General features: G+C 38.1%; 2 protein-coding genes across 6 annotated transcripts in view; both read left to right on the top strand.

Annotated features, from left to right (window-relative positions):
* Positions 1-13,282, top strand: part of LOC107703450 (inositol-tetrakisphosphate 1-kinase-like) — a 50,532-nt gene extending 37,250 nt beyond the window's left edge. The window contains exons 6-11 of the mRNA XM_016506074.1: positions 8,383-8,481; positions 8,809-8,849; positions 9,239-9,404; positions 10,937-11,004; positions 11,124-11,286; positions 12,687-13,282. Of these exons, the coding sequence (XP_016361560.1) occupies positions 8,383-8,481; positions 8,809-8,849; positions 9,239-9,404; positions 10,937-11,004; positions 11,124-11,286; positions 12,687-12,988 (839 nt within the window). The 3' untranslated portion in view covers positions 12,989-13,282. The remainder of the gene's footprint in view (positions 1-8,382; positions 8,482-8,808; positions 8,850-9,238; positions 9,405-10,936; positions 11,005-11,123; positions 11,287-12,686) is intronic.
* Positions 13,283-17,934: 4,652 nt separating this feature from the next.
* Positions 17,935-21,878, top strand: part of LOC107703416 (EMAP like 5) — a 112,244-nt gene continuing 108,300 nt past the window's right edge. For all 5 annotated transcript variants that reach the window (XM_016506054.1, XM_016506045.1, XM_016506037.1 and 2 more), the window contains exon 1: positions 17,935-18,449. In XM_016506054.1, the coding sequence (XP_016361540.1) occupies positions 18,253-18,449 (197 nt within the window). In that variant the 5' untranslated portion in view covers positions 17,935-18,252. The remainder of the gene's footprint in view (positions 18,450-21,878) is intronic.

The following is a 21,878-nucleotide window of genomic DNA, read 5'->3' as shown; positions in this document are numbered from 1 at the left end:
CATGGCGGCGGCGGCAACAATACTACAGCAAGAATAAAAGTTATGCCTTCTTTCTTTGTGTGAACATTTGGGCGGCATTATGCAAATCTTCCCACACAGTGACGTAGACATGTGGGGGCATGTTTAAACGAGGCGTTTTAGGAGGGCGTGGACGAGTCTTAACTTTTATAAAGAATATCTCTTTGGATTTGAGACTTTAGTCTTTGCAACTTTAGGGATCTTATCTATTCACGAACAGCTTGTAACACTCCAAAGAGAAAGGAAAACTTGAAATCGCATCATATGACCCCTTTAAATCAAATTAATTACATGATATGGCATTAAATACACCTAATTAAATTAATCGCAATTAATCACATATGTAAGTATTTTCTGGAAAAGACCTAAAATGAAGAATTCAAAAGGATGCGTTCTTGAATTGTTTTAAATTTCAAATTATTTTTGGCCAAATCACTGCCGCTGAATCATGTTTTGCCCTGCAAGTGTCTGTTTTTAGACACTGTGTCAAGATTAAAAGAAGTTTACCAGCAGCCTCACAAAAAGATTTCTCCAGTTGTAGGAAAACTCATTCTAAAAATGTTCTTATTGGTCAGGTCAGGTGGTATTAAATGCATTAAATCACAACATGTTGAATTGACTGTTGCAACATTAAACATGCTGCAATGTAAATGTTAGATTGGACGGCGCCAGTACTTGCAGATAACACAACTACCCTGGCCATCTGTCACCCTCTCTGTTTCTTTCGTCCTCTCACATTCACAGGCGGACACAGCGCCACATCCCTCTCTTTAGCAACAGAAAGTATGGTTACAGTGGTTACCATAGCAACACAAGTGGCAGCCGCTCTAGATACTCTAAGCATAGCAGCGTTCACACCATATTGGGTAAAATAGTTTTCGGTACTGACTGAGATATATTTATAATCAACATTTCTCTCATCTTCATTTCATTTTTTCAATAAATGTGCATTGTGGATGCATTGTAGGATACATAAGAGGCTTTTACACTTGTATGCAGCATCAGTCTTATTGTCTGCTAGGAATATGTAATGCCACTGATGTTAAAAATGATCGACTTTACATAAACACCCAAGAGTCTACCTTAATGCCAGTGGATAGAAATCTCACAAAATTAATTTGGTGTATTTTGAGATATGATGCATGAGATTTGGTCCTGGGACGGCACGATTAATCGAAATAAAATCGAAATTTGTATGTTCCACTGCGTGAGAACATGTGTGGCGTGAGAGTGCGATGGCTTGTCGGACGTAGCAACAGTAAGGGGGGCGGGTCTTTGCCAAGGGTCAATAGCGATTATGCCTTGGTGCAATTATCAGATCGCAAAGGCTATGATTAAATATATGTGCTGCGTGTTTCAGAGTGAAGCACAGCACTGTGTTCTTATCCGTGAGCAGCTCATTATTGCCAGCGTGTGCAGCATCTCAGAGCGGCTTGTTTCGCAGTAAGTGCTGTTCCACACGGACTTCATCTCTGCATGTGTTCTGAGTTTTGGTAGCTTTAACATGCATTTGCATGGGAAGCCAAACACACCAAATGAGGGACGAAGCGGAGCAATGTTACAGAGCTCGCACCGCACTGAGCTGTCATTGCCATGGCTCAATGGACTGAGCGACTGACTCAACATCACAGTTAGTGCCACTAGTATTTATAATACTATAATTTTACAGTTAATGTATTTGTATTTAAATTTTTATTTTAGCTAATGTATTTTATGTTTTTATTTTACAGTAAAATATGACAATAATAATATTTCTTTTGATTTTATTTAGCAATATTTATAATTTTATGTAGTAATATTAACAACAATATTATTATTGCTGTTGTTGCTGTTATTTTATAGCCATATTGATATCTAATCACAAATTGTGCAGCCCTACAAACAAGCACAGCAAACCTAGTTGTTCAACCCTGGATAACTACTTAAATTGAAATTAAATACTGCACAGCACTGTTTACTTATATTACACTGCATACATTCTGTTAACATTTTTAACACCGAATACAGGTGATGAGGTTTTTTGATGACAGATGGACCGCAGTACAGGGCGTGCGGTGTAGTACAAGTGTAATACTGTCTGGAAAAAGTTAGCCATGGACACTGTTTATTTTCAGTAAGAAGGACAGAGTGACATGGAATGTAGAGCTGGCGAAATCCTGTGAATAAAACTGAGCCAAATGAGTGATAGAGGCTGAATGCGCCTCTGAGAAGAGCACATCGGTGAAGATCGCTGACATCTGCAGGACAGGAGGCGCGCTGCAGATTATTTTCACCAAATGTTTTCAAGCATCCACTGAAAACGAATTTAAAGGGGTCATATGATGCTGCTAAAAAGAACATTATTTTGTGTATTTGGTGTAATGAAATGTGTTTATGCAGTTTAAAGTAAAAAAAAAACATTATTTTCCACATACTGTACATTATTGTTTCTCCTCTATGCCCCGCCTTTCTGAAACGCGTAGATTTTTACAAAGCTCATCGGTCTGAAAAAGCGAGGTGTGCTGTGATTGGCCAGCTATCCAATGCGTTGTGATTGGCCAAATACTTCAAGCGTGAGATGGAAATGTTACGCCCCTCACGTACTGTTGATGTTGTGTCCCGGCCGGAGCGACGAGACAAAAACATTAAAACCCATTACAAACGAGGCATTTGTTGCGTCCAGTGGGGACATAATTACTGATTATAATGACTTATACTGTCTTTTTACGCGTTGCGTTGCATTGCATCGCGCCGCGTAAACATAAAACTCTGTCTGCATTTGTGATCAGAGAAATGACAAACAACAAGTGCTACTCTACTGCCCAAAACTCACGTTTGAATCATCAGTGGAAAATCCTTTCAATGAAAACGTACTTACGTGAGTCAGAACTACCGGCATTTTAGTCTAACGTTACTCTGCTAACCACCGCACCGCACACACACTCTGCTCCGGTCCAGAGACAGGATAGCATGGAGCGGATCACATGCGCGAGTCGGCGCAGACCACAAAATGTATCGGAGCTATTTGAATTCTACACAGAATGCTATATTTTATAGCAATATGGATGAGATTGTGGCTGGTATACCCTGTCAAATGCGGCTTTATGGAGCTCAACGGCTCTGAACGGCTCTAGCCCAAGCTGTGATATAAACGAACGCTATTGGCTATTTTAAAACGGGGCAGGGCTGCTTGATATGTCTTCCTGTTTCAGTTAAAATGACGTCAACACAGAGTAACGCTGCGTGTTTCTAAGCATTTCAGGGGACCTTTAAATTTTATTTTATACTTTTGGTAGCTCGCTAGGTTCTGGGAACGGAGCTATGATCTATGATCTGTGCTTGTAGGTATCAGTTGATGAATTCCCACCAGTGTTCACCAGCACACAGGAAGTCGCCCACACACTGGTGCCGTAATGAATGCTGTTTGTCATCCCAGTCCTCAGTCAATTCTAGTCTATTTCTTAATGAGACGCCTAGTGGTTAGTCCCACGTTTTCTGGCTCCACTCTTGACCATATGACTCATGCACATCCTGAAGAGCTTCACCTAAACATTGTCCTGCTGTCTTACATTCTGTCTGTGGAGACAAAGCAGGACACCATTTGTTTGTGCATGAGACGGAGCATTTCACTGTATAAGGCATCTACTTTCATGGTATTGTGTTTAGCAGTTTTCAAATCTGATCAGCTCAAAGGGTGTTTTTTTTTTGTAGTTTGAACTGGTTTTGGTACTATTTTATCTGGGAAAATAGGGTCTCAGAGATTTAGTTTGATTAATTTTTTTTTTCCATGACAAAGGAGTGAATGGATGGAGGAAGAGGCTCGTATGATATTACGCTTCCCGTCTGTGCTGTCCTGCAGAATCAGAGCCAAAACTCCATAGCAGTGCTTTATAAACGTGTTCTAAACATTCCATAAATGTCATATAAATGTCTCGGCCGGCTCCGGCAGGTCTGCAGAGAGCTTGAAGTGTTTAGACGGAGCACAGATTGATCCTCGCTGAGCCAGAAATGGGAACATCACTAAGCGTTTGTACCTGCTAAAGAGGATCTCATTACTCTTCCCTTTTTATTTACTGAACAACTCTTGGCCAATTTAAATAGAATTTACATTTCTAATAATAAGTCATGTATTAACAGCCATCAAAAACATAAATTTCTTAAAATCTCGGCACTGAAGTCTTGTACAAATACCTTCTAGAACTTTGCCTCAGTTTGTAAAATCAAACGAAAAACCGACGTAGAATAAAGCACATTGCAAGTCAGTGGGGCAGCTGTTCTCTACATTTTGTTTCAGCATTTACATGAATTGGACCAGAAGAAAATGTTTATTATCTGATCTGTAAGTCATCTCAGTTGTCTTTTTGAGGTGAGTATCTAGGTTAGGGTTATCTAGGTTAATGGTTTTCTTTGTCTAAACAGTACTTGTGGATAGTTGCGTAACATCATCAATTGAGTGTATTGCATGAAAGTTACAAGTTTACTAGCTTTATGTGGTCTTGATGCTTCCAAAATAAACATTATGTATATTTGCAGAAACGTTGCCACATAGGCTTCTATTGCAAGTGCATTACTATATTTGTTTCAGTTTTTAACAACACGCTGGAAATATTTTCTTACCGAACATGTAAGTCTGGATGCTCATTGTGGTTGAAATGTTTATAAATGTAATAGTAGGTTGCTCACACCACTAAATCGCTTGTCGGAGATTGCTACTACCCTTTTATTACTGGCTTTCATAAACGCTTATGTAAGCTTCCTCTGGAATAGGAGAACAAAAAGCTAGCAGCTGGATAAGTGGACCAGCTCTGGTAAGAAAACCAGCACAGCTCTCTCTGTTTCAACACTACATGATATTTCAGTAGCGATACCAGCATTTACCAACTCAAAAGCTAGCTAGGCAAAACGGGAAGGGAACGGCTAGCTTGCGATTTTGTTCCTGAATGGGGGACTTTGACCAATCAATATTGACCTTTTTGGTCGACTGTTTTCGTTTTGCTGGTTTTGAGGAACTTTGAGTTAGTCCTCTATGCATTAAACTATGAATACACTATAGTTCAAAAGTTTGGGGTCAGTATTATTATTATTATTTAAAATAAATGTATACTTTCATTCACCAAGGCTGCACAAAATTGATCAAAAGTCAAAGTAAAGGCATTTATAATGTTACAAAAGATTTATATTTTAAATAAATGCTGTTTTATCAAACTTTCCATTCATCAACTGAAAAAATTATAATGGTTTCCTCAAAAATATTAAGCAGCACAACTGCTTTCAGCATGGATAATAAAAATAAATGCATCTTGAGCACTAAATCAGTGTATTAGATTGATTTCTGAAGGATCATGTGACCCTGAAGAGTGGAGTAATGATGCTGAAAATTTAGCTTGGCCATCTCAGGAATAAATTATATTTTAAAATATATTAAAATAGGAAACAGTTGTTTTAAATTGCAATGCATTTTTCACAGTATTAAGGCCCGTTCACACCAAGAACGATAACTATAAAGATAACTATAAAGATAACAATATTAGCGTCCACACCAGGGGCCCGTTCTCCGTACGTCGCTTATTACATCCGAGATTAAATGTCACATCCAAGATGATATCATCGCGCTAATCAGGATCTGGCTAATTCGGTTCTTCAAACACACCTGTTATTGATGATTAGTATGGCTGGATTTAGTTATCTGAGATAATTGCGCATTCATGGGTTGGTTTAAAAGGGGCTATGTATCGATACTCGAAACCACGATCAGCAATGCAGCGATTGGCTGGCGGCAAGACAGCAACGTAATGACGTCATATAATTAAAAAAGACACTGACGAAAAACTTGACAAAATTTTGGACTTTTATAAGGAAACAGCCAAGCGAACAAAACTACATAAATGTTATAATAGATAAATGAAATGTGCACTGTTTTTATTTTATTTTAATTTTTTACATGATTCCCAATTATTTATATTCACTATTTCTAATATTTGTACAGGCTTTACGTTTTAATTTCAATGTAGCAAATAGCAATTCATTTAATTTTATATTTGACCAGATTTGTTACATGACAGCATTAATTACAGTTTCTTAAGGGTCAAGATCATGTTATCTGCATCTCCTGCAGTGCGCACCTGTTGCTATGACAGCAACTCCGGGATGAGCTTCGAAGAACCAACCAATCCAAGATCATGCCAAATCATCAACAATCATATCCAGCTAACTGAGTTAGCGGCGTACGAAGAACGGACCCCAGCAAACAATATCGTCTGTTTATTCTAAGCGCTTGCGTGTCTGTCGCTTTAAATTCTCGAGCTCGTTACAGCAGGATGGATTCTGATTGGCTGTGAATATTTTTTATCGTTCATCAGCTGGAAAAAATCGTTCTGAAAGTGATTCCAACGATATTGTTTCTCTGCGCCTTTATCGTTATAGCTGTGGTGTGTGGACTCTGCTATTCTTTAATATTGAGAACGATTTTTAGAACTATATCTTTATCGTTATCTTTATAGTTATAGTTCTTGGTGTGAACGGGCCTTTACTGTTATTAATGTATTTTTATAAAACGGATAGTTCCGGTCCTCGATTCTGATTGGCTGAGCCGCGTTCAAAGCTGTTGTAAATTACTCTACAAACATACACCTTTGTTTACTTTGTGTGTTGCTTGGCAACCACTTTGTTGCAACCACAGCTGTTTCTGAGGAACTACTTTGTTTGGTGGAAGAATACGTCGTGCCTAACAACGCCCCTTAGCTGTTATAAATTCACTGTAAACCACGGCTTCTTGGGGCTTATTGCTTTATTGATGTTTTCAGTAGTCTTAAAATGTTATTTTACCATTTCTTGAAATACAAGTTGTGTGATGAAGTGTTTCATAATGTGTACTAAAACCCTTGAGTCATGTCGAGTCTTTTCTTCAGCTTTGAAAAGCATCTTATCATCAGTTTTGCTACCTCTCCACACAGGCGGTTTACCGTGATCATATCAGTGCGCTGTGTCATCGGCCTGTTGAGGCTTCGCTCTTCAACTCATTTCCTGTGCTACACTTAAAAAAAACCTCCCAAAACATGCCTTATCTGCCTAGATATCAGCACGAACACTGAAACTCTGCAACAAAGCAGATTCATTCACTGAACCTCTGGGCGGTTGCTTACTGGCCCAAGTCAGAAGAGCCTGTTCCCAAGTTAAGCCCAGTATGCATCTCTGTTTTGATGATTCATCCTTATCTGATAATGTGCCTCCGGTCGGAATTCGCAAACATAGCTACTCATTCACAGCTATTGACGCTTTTGTTCCGTCTATGGCTCTGTTTGCTCATCTGAGTGATACCCAGGACAGTGAGACTACAGTATTTTCAAACAAAGCCTTGAACCCATGGGTCAAATTGCTGCGCTTCTATTGACTGGCTTCTGCATTATGCAGAGTGAGTCAGGCTCCGTGCCTTCTGTCTATTGTTCTCCATTCGGTAAAATAAATAGGGAAGTAAAGGCAACCAGAGGGGTAACTGTTGACAGAAGACCTTACACAAGTTGTTCTATAAGAGTCGTGGGGGATAACATCTACTCTTACCAAATAACATCATCCCTGTGAATGCGTAAATGTGTCTAGTTACTCTCTAGTAAATGTGTCTAGTCCTGCCTGTTCCACAATTCAGATGTCTTTATATTGTTTTTGCTTCTCTTTTCCCTGCTTAAATGATCATCACCGCTGGTCAGTGGGAGTTTTAGTGCTTTGACATTTGGTATTTCTTGCTTGTTATGCTTGGTTTTTTTGGTGTTCTTCAATAACTTACCGGTAATCATAAATCACCATAAAGTTATGGATAATTCTTATGTTTTTATGAAACATTGAAATAATGTTTAGTATAAATAATTTGCCTTTGCACATAATTTTTCTTTTTAAGTTCATACGTCTTCATAATCTTTCATCAAAAACATAACATTAACATAACATAAAAACATTTTTAAAATGAAAAAAAAAAAATGTCACTTGAATTTTTTAATGTTATTTTTATTTTATTTTATTTGTTTTGCTTTGTTAAAAGTTCTGAGGCTCCATTAGCAAAGATGCCAGATTTCAAATAGCATACTTCCAGGTTCCTGCGTCAGCCAATCAACTGCCATTTGAGATAAATAATGCTGATGGATAGTGTTTTTCATGTATTTTAAACTCATTGATGTACAGTGAAAGTTTTTTAAAACTTTTGCTCACATGACGAGGGTCGCTTTCGCAAACCTTTGCATTTTCCCTCTTATCTTTGCTGTTTTGATGGAGAACAGCTTGGTCCACCTGCTAAACTAGCACCAAACCAGCAAAGACCTCCATGTAATCTCATTAATGCATATAACATTGGCACAGGACTCACCTGTCTCGTCCTGTCTCTCGTTCTCTCTGCAGATGTGAGGATCTGTTCTCCTCCATTTATGGTGCTGAACAGTGAGTGTGGCCCAGACACGCTGGAGCAGATCAAGCAGCACAGTCTTACATTCCCTTTCAGTAAGTTCCCACCTTGTTTAAGTAAAATAATCTGATATACATTATTTATTTTGAGATTTTGCATGGTTTTGTTTTGTATGGTCATACAGCATTCATTTTATTTGTGCAGAAAAGAAGTCTTCAAATTTGATTGACAAAAATCAAGTGACTGCACCAATAGCTATGACCACAAAGACGCAGTTTTCAATAATGTCCCTTACTAAACTGCTATTAAATCACAAAACTAGATTTCACTGCATTAAAGGTTTTAGGAGTTGCATGCATTATTAACTAAACAAACTCATCCACTACCTTAGAGTGTTTTTCTTTTCTTCTCATCCTGCACAGTTTGCAAAACACGGGTTGCTCACGGAACTAACTCTCATGAGGTAAGAGACTTTTCTAAATGTTTTTGTGAAACGTGACCACAGAGCTCATGAAACACTAATACACTCGAAGCATTGTTTCAAAACCTAGTTGAGCTGCCTTTGAAGTCAGCATTCTCTGTGAAGCTGAACCTCAGAAGTAGCTAATCTGGAAAGTTCAACTACACGAGATTCTTTTTTTTTTGGTCAACATCCACTTGATATGCACAAAAGGTTCTTTATAGTGAAAAAAAATCTTAAGATTATTAAAATGTTCATACTAAGAAAACAAAAGTTCTTAAAATGTTCTTTGTGGAACCCAAAATGGGGGTTCTGTGGAATTACGGTGAAAAGCCTCTTTTGGAAGCTTTACTTTTGAGAGTGTTTTCATCTTTTGTCTCTTCTCACAACAGATGGCTATAATATTCAACGCAGAGGACCTAAAGGACGTGAAGCAACCGTGTGTCATTCAGAGTTTTATAAACCACAATGCCGTGCTCTATAAGGTGTTCGTGGTAGGCGAGTCGTACACTGTGGTGGAGAGACCATCACTCAAGAACTTCCCCTCTGGACCGTCTGGTAAAACTTCAGCCCACACTTCAGCTCTTTATGCATGTTATTTCCATGAAAGGCCACTGCTGCGAAATGGTTTGTTTCACTGCGATTGGACCATTCCGTTTGTTTAGGCGTGATTTACATTACAACATTCCTGCTGTATAACCCAGATGCCTTTGCATAGCTGATTTTGCAGTGAAAAGAGTCGATCAAATTTTGCTGCAACCCAGTCAGCAAAAGTGCTTACCCAAGTCTGGTTTCCACTGCGGGCTGCTATAAAGTATTGTCCGTTTGCATATGCTAATGTACTTGGAGTCCATGCAAACCAGTTACGGTTACTGGGAGAGCGACTTGTTAGTTTAATCCAAATTCAGGAGGTCAGCTCTGTGCCCCACATGCCTTGCCTTCCAGCAGTATTCAAATAAAAAAAAAACCTGTTTAGAAGATTAAAACAAAGAAAAAAAAGAGGCACAGTGTTTTTAAAGACAGATCAGGCTGTTAGTGATTTCTAAGAATTCTGTGAAGGTGTGAAATAAAAAGGCTGAGGAATTTCTTATGTAGGTTTGTAAAGTTCTTCAGTAAGATTCCGGAAATCAGAGTTTATGTCACAGGCCTTTTTTTATAAATTTTTTTTTTTTTTAAAGATTTTAATGACCAAAACTATCATGTTTTAAGCCCAGTGCAAAGCCAATGAGAACTCATAACACCACATAATACATTTTAATTATGAATTATTATTTTCTTAATATATATATATATATATATATATATATATATGTAATATAATTTAAAGAAAAGAGTTTAATTAAATTAAAACAAATACATTGTATTTGATTTATTGATTGTTTAGTCTGAATACATAGGCGCACATTTTAATGGAGAAACATTACTTAGTTCAGAATAAACTAATGTTTCTACACAGGCATTATTGAGCAATGCAATGCATATTTTCATGCTTTAAGAGAATTTCAAAATAAATAAACTACGAATATTAATAAGATTTGTAGGTTATATCCAAATTTTAGTTAAAATGTTTTAAAACATATATGGCTTTCTAAACTACAAAGCATGTTGCATTTTAATGCCTTTTAATGTTTCACCTTCAAATAGATTGTTTTCTTTATTGAATGGCACGAGGCAGCCATATTTAGAAGCTATACAGATGAAGAGAAATTTTATTAGGTTAAAAAAAATATTATATTTGAGGATTAATAGATGTACATCATGAATATTTGGGGTGTTTTGATGTTTGCAGAAAGAAGGAAGGCTAAATGGAGGGTCGCCGTCTCCCTTAATGAATTTCTTTACTGGCATTTGAGTGGGAGGCCATAAATCTCAGCATCCTCTTGGCACTAGATTTTTGTGTTTGCTCCTCCTCCTCAATCTATTTATTCTCCCTCTCTGCCTGGCACTCCTGAAGCTTTGACTCTCTCAGCTGAACCGCAGCTTTCTGCTGCTGTCTAGTGGCTTCCTGTGCACTTGCACTCTTACACTTTCCCTTTTATTCAACTGAAAGTGTTTTTCACAGTAATGTGTTTGTTTTTATGCCCTTACAGACAGAAAAGCGATTTTCTTTAATAGCCACAATGTGTCCAAGCCAGAGTCGTCCTCTGACCTCACATCTGTAAGTTCTCTCTAGTCGACAGAAAGTATTGTGTTCACTAAAGCTTTAATACAACAAATCCTGGTGGGAATTTAAGCAATGGGTATTGCATACTTCTCTTTCGTTTGCATTTTTGACAGAGAGATAATGTAGAAGGTGTTTCCCAACCACCAAATGAGGGTGTCATTAGGGAGCTGTGTAAATCTCTACGGGAATCTCTTGGTGTTTCGCTCTTCGGCATCGACGTCATCATTAACAACCAGACGGGCCAACACGCAGTCATAGACATCAATGCATTCCCTGGTGTGTATCTCTTATCTGTCCATGCAAATATCCTGCTAACTACAAGGCAACTCTCCCGTGCCAGATAGAGTTTATATACACGAAACATTTAATAATTCTTTAATTTGTGCGCATACACTCTTATGAGCACCAAAGCTGCATTTGTTTGATCAAACATACAGTAAAAACAGTAATATTTTAAAATATATAAAGAACTGTTTTTGTCTTTAGTGTCACATTATCCTTCAGAAACCATTCTAATATTACGATTTGGTGCTTAAGAAACTTTTCTTAAGAATATCAAAGTTGAAAACTGTAATAATTTTGTGGGGGAAAAAAAAAACTTACCCCAAATTTTTGAACAGTAATTGGTAAGATGATGGTTGGTTGAGGTTCATTTGCATCTTTGTCTCCCAAAAATATATAATGTGTTTGTATCAATAACAAATATGTGCAAGATGATGAAAAGGGAAATATGTAGGATGTAAGTTTTATAATTTAATAAGTCTAATAACCTTATGTTGGTTTCATGGGGGATCATAACATTTCCAATTTTTTGCTTTAAGTGGAAGTTATTACATATTTTCCCTACATTTTGAATAATTGAGTGTATTTATCTTAATATTTATTTCCAACCTGTTTTTCAACATCAAGTATTTTTTGAGAGCCATAACATGTTTTCTTGGGGTCATGCAATTTGACATCATGAACTAAATATATTTTATGGTCTTCTTGTCACATGACAACAAAATAGCTGTCTACATGTTAGTTATACCACTTGCATATAATATATTAAAATAATATATTAATATCAATTATAACATTTAAAATAAACAAAATAAAAATTGGTTATAAAATCAAATAAAAAGAAATTAAAATAATGAAAAATAAACATTTAAAATGAAACTGCATCACTATTTTTTTAGGAAATAATATTGTCAATATCAGTATTAAGAAGTAAAAGGACATTACAAGTTGGACTGACTGTCAGGCACAGCCAAAAGTGAGTTTTGATTTAGATCTGTGCTGACCTGAGTCGCAAACTGTTTCAGATAGTCCAGTATGATTTGGTGAACTAGTTCATCCAGTTCACTAAAAAGAACTGGTTCAAAGTAACGATTCATTTGCGAACCGGACATCACTACTAGGAACTGTGGAGTTAGATCTATGACGTGATTTTTAAATTGCACAATAAACTACGACTACTAAGTAAAATAGCAGTGTGTCATCGATTAACCTCACACACAAACCAAGCACACAACAAACTCTCACTTCACAAAAACTATATTGCATATGTGCTACTATGCAAAATGTATTCATTGCACAGACCGATTTTTTGTTTTTGTTTTAATAGCATGTTCTCACTGACCAGTTTGTGCTCAAAAATCCTCTTCATGACCACTTGTTTTTACTCTTCTCAGGGTATGAGGGTGTCCCAGAGTTCTTCAATGATCTCCTCAACCACATCATCAGTGTCCTCCAAGACCACTCCTCCAGTGACCCCTCTGCCCCGCCCCCTTTAGGCGCAGGAGAGCGCAACCGCGCCCCATCCCAGGAGTGCTGCGGCATGCTCGGCAAAGAGTCGGACAGCAGCCCCTGGATCGTGGAGGGCGACGGTGGTCTGAAAGGCCCACGTCAGAGACTGGTCTGCAACTCGGCCATGTCCCCCAACTTCCAACAGCACTGCGTGTCCACGATAGCCACTAAAGCCTCGTCACAATAACTGCCGTGTCCCCATGCACCCCTCGTCCCGCCGTCCTTCCCTGAACAAATTGTGAAGACAAACTGAATAGTATACAATAACAATAATAACTATTATACTGATGAATATATCTGTAATCAAAAATAAACTATATTGGGAATAATCATGATGTTGATAATGAGCATTGGATTCTATCTCCTATGCCTTTGTATACGTTTTATTTTTTCATTTTCTTTCTCTTCAGTCTAACAACTCAGTACTGTAATGCGAACTTTCGGGAAATCAACAGTGATCAGCAGCTATTTTATCTTTTTTTTTTTTAAATAATTTTTAATTTGAATCACAGTGGATGTTAATTAATTGAACACGTTAGATATCTACGCTGGAAAAGATTCTGAAGTTTGTCTTTTGTTGCTGATGGAAAAAACTAGCAGTTGTGTGTGTTTTTAATGACACAGAACACAAACACACCCAATAATCTAACAAACAGGACACCTTAAATGTCTTTGTGCTCTGTATTTAGTGGAAATCCTATATTGTGAGGATCCATGTTGTTGTGCAGCATCTATAGATCTGCTCCGTAAGACAAACGAAAGCCCGGCGTGCAGCTCTTGTAGGCTGTGTGCCACTGTGTTTGATCTTGAGACACTCCGTAATCTTTTCATAATGTTCCAGAAGACTTTCATCATCCTTCTGTAAACATTGTGACACCTGACATTTTTCATGTGCATTTCAACGCATCATATCATAAAGTATTATATGAAGTTGGGGGGAAACCGAATGATGAAGTTCCAGGTGAACTGTCAAGTATCATTAATGTTTTGATCGTTGTTTTGAAGAGGCTAAAATTCTACTATTCTTCTTATAAAACGGATAGTTCCGGTCCTTGATTCTGATTGGCTGAGCCACGTTCGAAGCTGTCGTAAATTACTCTACAAACATACACCTTTGTTTACGTTTGTCTGTTGCTTGGCAACAACACCTCTTAGCTGTTATAAATTCACTGTAAACCACGGCTTTTTGGGGGTTATTGCTTTATAAATCTTGGTTTTTTTTTTTGTCAATGTTAAGTTTGGTTGGACGGTTGCAAGAGGATATTCTAACATTCCTTGTATGCGTGTGTTGTTTTTTAGCAGACGGTTCTTTAAAAGTTTTAATGTTTTGTATATGATCCAGTTTTGAAAGTCATATTTATGACTCCGCTTCAGATTAGTACACTGTCGTAAATTACTCTACAAACATACACCTTTGTTTACGTTTGTCTGTTGCTTGGCAACAACACCTCTTAGCTGTTATAAATTCACTGTAAACCACGGCTTTTTGGGGCTTATTGCTTTATAAATCTTCGTTTTTTTTTTTGTCAATGTTAAGTTTGGTTGGACGGTTGCAAGAGGATATTCTAACATTCCTTGTATGCGTGTGTTGTTTTTTAGCAGACGGTTCTTTAAAAGTGTTAATGTTTTGTATATGATCCAGTTTTGAAAGTCATTTATGACTCCGCTTCAGATTAGTACAGAACAAATGGCATAAGATGGATGTTAATGTATATGTTGGGAGTATTTTGTCTTGTTCTAATTGCAAAGAACACATCTCTTCCACAGAGAGTTCAGCGCTTTGATTCTTGGTTACCATTCCTTGGTAAAATAACAAATATATATATTAGACTTGTGCAATTTTACATATTCTTCATTATAAATGGAATAATCGCTAACTTGTCTGAAAATTACTAATGAATACAAAGTATTTGTTTTATACATCACATTGTTAGTGAAACATTGCATTTGGTTGCTGATTTAAATTCATTTCAAAATTGGTTTAGCACTAATATCAATGTACTTAAAACCATCTGAACAATTGAGCAGTAATTTATACATTTAATTCAAATGTAATAAAGCCAAAAAGGGATTTGAAGCTTTTTAGGTTCTCTTTTGGAAACTTGTTTGCATATATTGTATTGAAAGCCTTGGACATCCCACAGCAGTTTTTTTTTTGTAGAATTACAAAAATTATCATCTTATTTGTATTCATGTTTATAAAAGAAATTTCGCCCACTCCTACACGTTTGAAGACCAACAGAAAACCGCTTGTTTTTGTTCACTGTGAGAGGAATGAATGTGTGGAGATATTTGACAAAGAATGTCTTAATGTGGTAAACCAGAGCGGTGTGAATGGACTGCTGTCATCAGCATCTGCTCCCGCTTTGTTCAGTTTATATGAAGTGAACATTTATGCCACTCCACTGGCCCTTAGCACCTTATGTTAATGCTTTTCTTGTTCTTATGGGGTCCATTTTTTGAGATGAATATTTTCATAGGTACACCAATATCCTTTTCTATAATAACTCCCTCCATTGTTATGGAATACAAATTAAATGGTCATTATCATTTAGATGCCGTTTCGAAGAATATGAGCCATGTTGACTTCAACAACAATTCCATTTTTTTTTAATTGGACATGTAGCCTCTTGCTTGGCATGGGTATTTATATCAGGAGTGTTGGAATATGTTTATATGATTAATGGGGAGTGTGTTCAGATTAAGTTTGCATTTTGTATATCCTAAAAATGCTCCAAGTCTGAGTCCTTTGAGAGTTTGAGAGAATGACGCCGACTTCAACACAGCTTTACCTTTTGACTGTGTACGTTTGCCTTCATTGTGCTATCAAATAGAAAATCTCCACACCTACTAAATTTTCTGTGTCTGTCATTTGTAATTGTTTTCAGGTCTTATATAAGGCTCCCCTTACTTACATATTCATACACCAGGGCCAAAAACCATAAGGACCATGGGTTAGCATCTCTGGTTACTTCAGTATCAGAATGTGACCCAGTGCTTGACTTTTTGAAAGGACCATTATACACTATTCATGCATATCATGCGTCCATGCCAGAAGTTCCCTATTATTAAGTTATCAGCACATGTACTCACTTTCATGTTACTCCAGACCTTAGAATTACTTTCTCCCATGGATCATATGCGTAAAGTGGACATTGAGTCACGTTACTGTTTGAAAGTAGTTTAACTTTGAAAAATGTGTCTGGAAAGAAGACAGGGTTATTATAGTTAACTAAAACTGAGTCTGAAAACATAAAAAAAGATTTATTACTTGAAATAGAATATAAAAACACTCAATATATCAATAACATGATGTACTAAAACTGAAACTAAAATGATAAATAAACACAAAAAAAACGAAAATGACAAAAACACAAAATTACTAAAATTGGCGCAGAACTAAAAAATATAGAAATTATATAGACATTGAATTTATTTAAATGAATTACATTTACATTTACATTTAGTCATTTTGCAGACGCTTTTATCCAAAGCGACTTACAATTTGGGGATACATAAAGCGATTCTTCTTAAAGAGGCAAACAGATACAGGAAGTGCTTGTAATACCAAGTTTCTAGACATTGTGCAAATAAGTACAAGCTAGAAAGAGAAGGAATAAATGAGAGAGAATTTTTTTTTTATTTATTTTTTTATAATGATGATGATGAACCAAGAACTGATCCCTGAGGAACCCCAGTGACAAGTTGATGTGCTTTGGATACCTCCCCTCCCCAAGCCACCCTGAAAGACCTACCAGTGAGATAGGATTCAAACCAGCGAAGAGGAATCCCTGTGATGCCCAGTGAAGAGAGGGCAGACAGGAGGATCTGATGATTGACAGTGTCAAAAGCAGCAGATAGATCCAGCAGAATAAGAACTGATGATTTGGAATCAGCTTTTGCAATCCGCAAGGCTTCCGTGACTGACAGTAGCGCAGTCTCAGTTGAATGGCCACTCCTGAAACCTGACTGGTTAGGATCCAGTTTGTTGTTCTGTGAAAGAAACAATGATATCTGGTTGAAAACAACTCTTTCGAGGGTTTTCGCTATGAATGGAAGGAGAGAGACAGGTCTGTAGCTATCTGTAAGTGAAGTGTTTAATGTAGGTTTTTTGAGCAGTGGGGTTACCCGAGCCTGCTTGAATGCAGTGGGGAAGGTGCCTGTGAGGAGAGATGTGTTGATGATATGTGTGAGTGGTGGTAAAAGTGTAGGAGAGATTGCTTGGAGGAGGTGCGAGGGGATTGGATCTAGAGGGCATGTTGTAGGATGGCTGGAGAGGAGAAGTTTTGATACTTCTGCCTCAGTGAGGGGACAGAAGGAGAAGATGGGAGTTTTTGCAGTGGGTGTGGTTGGTTTGAAGTCCTGTGTGTGTGGGGCTGAGAATTGACTACTGATTGTTCTGGTTTTGTCTGTGAAGAATGTGGCGAAATCATCAGCTGTTATAGAAGTGATAGGAGGTGGTGGAGGGGGACAGAGGAGAGAATTGAAAGTTTTGAAGAGATTACGTGTGTCTGGAGCGCTGTTGATCTTGTTGTGGAAGTATGAAAATTTGGCAGTATGGACTTCAGCAGAGAATTAATTTAAACTATATAAACATTTAAATGAATAAAAATGACAACAAAATTACTAGTTTTAAAATTAAAAAGGAAAATATAACAACAAAAAATATTCAAAATATGGATTAAAACAATAATAGTACACCAATTATACTAAAATAACATTGATGTCAGAAAACTTGAAAAATGATAAGACCTATTTTATTTTATTTACATCTATTAAACACAAAGTAGATTATTATCTAGTCCCGTTTTCTGTCGTTAACAGAAGCGTTTTTGTAAGCTACTTTTATAAAGGTCAGAAACAGTTCAGACCTCACAGAGTTAATCTAGTGTACTGTAGTAGGCCTACGACAAAAGCCATTAAACTGCCGTTTGTCCTAAATGAGCAGGCCATATAGAGCATAGACATCTTACGCCTTCCTTCTCCTGCTCGCCATTGGTCCACACATTTTCATTCAACTCATCCTCACGACCTGATTGGCCAGCCTTTCTGTCAATCACTACCGCCGCTCATGATTGGCCGGTCCGAGTTCACTAGTGCGAAAAATCCATGGTCTCAGGTTTTGACATGTCACTAGAGCAAAGCCACCCGTCCGGTCAGAAGTAGAGAGAGTCGCTTCATGCTTCGCACGTCACAAGTAGTACAAACCAGACTCCAAAGCCGATTTACATCGTCTGAACAAAACAAAGCACTTGCCCTAACATTATGCAAACCGCCTAAAGTTGTGCACTTCACTTGAATTGAAACATGTCATCGATCCGTTTGTCTTTGGCCGGACGAAGCTGCGCTGACAGCGGACTGAGCGGATAAACGAGGCTGAATGTGACGGCTCGTCGCGTCGGTGAATGAAGAAGCACCAGCCGTTCGCTTCGAAGCAAAACACGTCCGAACATGGCTGACAGAACAGCTCCGAACTGTCATCTACGACTCGAGTGGGTCTACGGCTACCGGGGACACCAGTGCCGCAACAACCTGTACTACACGGCCGCCAAGGAGATCGTGTACTTTGTCGCCGGCGTCGGAGTTGTGTACAACACACGGGAACACAAGCAGAAATTTTATTTGGGACATAACGATGACATAATCAGGTAGGCACATTCACGTGGATGTTTTTAAGGAAATCCATACATTATTATTATTAGGCTATTATTAGTATTATTTTACCAAATGCATGCCACCTTAGTAATAGTGAACTCAGTGGTGCTGATGCATTCAAGCCAGTGTCAGGCTACTTATATAAGACGTCGCTGTATATTTAATCGCAAGAAAGTGGAGAGAGATGGAGGTGGAAGTTGCTCCGCTGAGGCGCTGTCCAGCACGCCAGGCTGCTGAAGCTGAAGGTGATCTCTGTCACGCTAAGCGATCGCCCGATCACCTTCACGACAGCGCCTCGGCGGAGCAGCTTACCGGCCAGGACGCGTTCTTCGTGCATTCTGTCAATGCTATCTTTTAATTGTTTTAGTCCATGTACATATGCGTCAGGCGGACGTTTGCGTCGCGTCTCGCTGCAAGTTAAAAGTAGTTCAACTTTGAAATGCGCGTCTGGAGACATCTGCTTTCTCTAAGCACCGCTTTGCTCTCCGTCTGGTGGTTTTTTCAACGCAAAAGGCGTCCTTTGTAAACGGCCACTTATAAATCCCTCACAAATCGCAAAGTGATGGGCTGTTTGTAAAGGTGCGGTCACATTTACCGTCATTTCAATAGGAATCCACGCGAACGGGAATCTTCGCAGCAGAAATCGGTTTGGTTTGAAAGTGACTTCTGTGTGAGCTGTGCTTCATTCTTCGCTACACTATTGACAATAGATATACTTTTCTCAATAGGCCTACTTCGAATATATTGTTGAATTTTCCCTCAAACATATACATAACATTCCTCAAGCAGGCTGTACAGAAAAGGGTGTGTTAACACAAACACACGACTTGAAATGGAATTGAACCGCGGTTCCAAGAGTGATAATATTTAGTATAACGGCACTGGAGCCTTTCCTCTTACATGTTTCAGAACTGGTTTCTCTCACTAGTGTGCAAGGAGTGTGAAATGGAAAACCCGGAGTGGATCTTTAGGAGTGACTGCAGAACAGTATCAGCTTTGTCACTCCGCTCCACTCATCTGTGAATTTCCAGCCGGCCTTTACTCTGTACTCTGCCATGCTTTTATTCTGATCTCAGGGAAATCATATTTTTTTCGTGGTGATTTTGCATGAATTTACATAATACAAAAGCATACTATTTAAAAAAAAACATATATATTACAAATGAAAATGTACAAATTCATACAAATTAGCCACCAATTCACCAAAACGTACGGATTGCCTTTAGATTGTGTTTATCTGGTACAACACAACAGCTCATTTGAAATTATTATTTATTTAATATAATTTAATTACTGTAAATTTAATAACTGTAACTATAATTTGTTACTGTAAATATAATTTGATTAAATTAATAAAAAAAAAAACATTTTTAAAGAGTAGCAAAGTAGGGGTGGGCGATATAACCAAAACAGAGTAATTTTATTTCATGGTAACATTATATGTCAAGATATATTGGGCTGCTGTCACTTTAAGACCTAATGCATAGATCCAATATGTTGACACAGGTCTGATTTATTTCCAAACTGTTTACATTCACTTAACATAACTGTGTTTTACGTGAATATTCACCAAAACAGGCATTTTGATAGAATTTTGTGCATTTGACCATTCAAGTGCAATAAGCTGTGAAAGAGAATCGTCACTACATGCGTCACTGAACTTGCGACACAAACACAAAAGAACCGCTAGATTTAAATCAGCACAGCCAGCGAAGGATCGAACGCAACTGTTTTGAACAAGCGCACCTTTTTTTTAACAACCAAAAAGTTTTGTTGTCTGTTGCAGAAGAACAGACGTTCCTCTCGTTGATAGCAGAGGAGCGGATCCAGCGAGAGCTTGATGGGGCGACGCGGAATGAAAACGTTTTTTTAGGAGTCGTGGTAGTAGAGGTGGCGCAACTATAACGACATGTGAATAATCCCGCCCACTCTAAAGCGGTACTGAACTGCAGTGGAAATGCAAACCGTGCCGAGCCGAACCGTGCCGTGCCGTACTGAGCCGTACCGAGCCGAGTCGTACCACGCAGTGGAAAAGCGCCATAAGAGAGTTTTTCAGTGTAAGTGTTTGTCTGTGTAAGTGTTCAGTATTTGTCTAAGACTAATTCTCACCGTTCTTTTATTTTATCTTGAAATATATATTGACACAAAGCATAACCCCATATCTTACTGCATTACAAGACCTGTTTAGCTTTGTAGTTTAGCTTTAATTCATTAGCTAATATAATATTATCCCAATAGCCTTAACAGTTAATTGTCATGAAATGACCTCTATCTGAGGTTTTACAAATTACATTTGACGATCATCCAAGGTTTATCTGTGCTTAACCTTAATAGTAATTCAGTTATTTAGAGAAAGCTGTATTCATATGCATGTGAAGGTGCTTTTAGCTGACGGTGAATGCATTATAATTCAGTCACATGATCATCAAGGTTATGGCATCCTACAGGAGTAGGTGTATGTGTGTGTGTCTGTGTTTGTGGGTGTGTCTGTCTGTATGTGTTGTATGTGTGTGGTGTTTCAGTGAGAGCTGGAGGGGGTGGTGTTCTGCCTCACCGCCGGTCATCTGCCTCAATTCTCTATTATTAATTAGGTGACAGAGAAACTGACCTTGGTTACCTTGCATTTGCGTGACTGTGTGAAGGTTTGGTGAACACATCAGTGTGCATGTGCTGTTATTTGTAATTATGACCAATTATGTGCACATTGAAGTGTTTTCAGTCTTATGAAATTGATTCAAACATGAAATTTGTGTCCATTTACATACATTTACTACATTTAGTATGTGCCCGGTGTGCATTTGTGTGTCAAATGTCTCATAGGGACCCATCCATCTCTGGTTACTTCAGTATCAGAATGTGACCCAATGCTTGACTTTCTGGGAGGGCCATTATATGCTATTCCTGCATATCAAATGCGTCCATATGCCAGCAGTGCCCTATTATTAAGTTATCAGCACAGGTTTCTAAATACATAGAAGTCATAAGTGATATGCTAAGCGTACAGTACAATGCCAAATGATTATTTGTATATTCAATACAAGACGGATGGATAAACAAAGACTAAGGCCCAATCCCAATTCTACCCCTTAGGCCTTCCCCTTTCCCCTACCCCTCCGTTTCGCGCGTTCACGTGAAGGGGTAGGGGTGTCTCGATTCTCTTTTGGTTGGAGGGGTAGGGGTAAGGGGAAGGGCCAGGGCCAGATAGCCCTTCAAACAAAGATATTTCGGGACCACACTTCAAGTGAAGGGGTATGAATTATCTCAGCGTAAACCGGCTTCAGCGGCAACATGGCTGCCCAAGAGAACAAAAAGATTTTAACGAAATGTAATCATTTGTTTTATGTTACATTCAATCGTGAGTTCATATTTACGGTCATGTTACTCAAAGAAATGTTTGCAAAAAATCGCTAATATTTGCTAAC

The sequence above is a fragment of the Sinocyclocheilus anshuiensis genome, unplaced genomic scaffold (genome assembly GCF_001515605.1).
Source record: "Sinocyclocheilus anshuiensis isolate Anshui unplaced genomic scaffold, SAMN03320099.WGS_v1.1 scaffold2045, whole genome shotgun sequence".
NCBI lineage: Eukaryota > Metazoa > Chordata > Actinopteri > Cypriniformes > Cyprinidae > Sinocyclocheilus > Sinocyclocheilus anshuiensis.
Note: the sequence above shows the minus strand (reverse complement) of the source record. Positions and strands in the feature narration are given on the sequence as shown.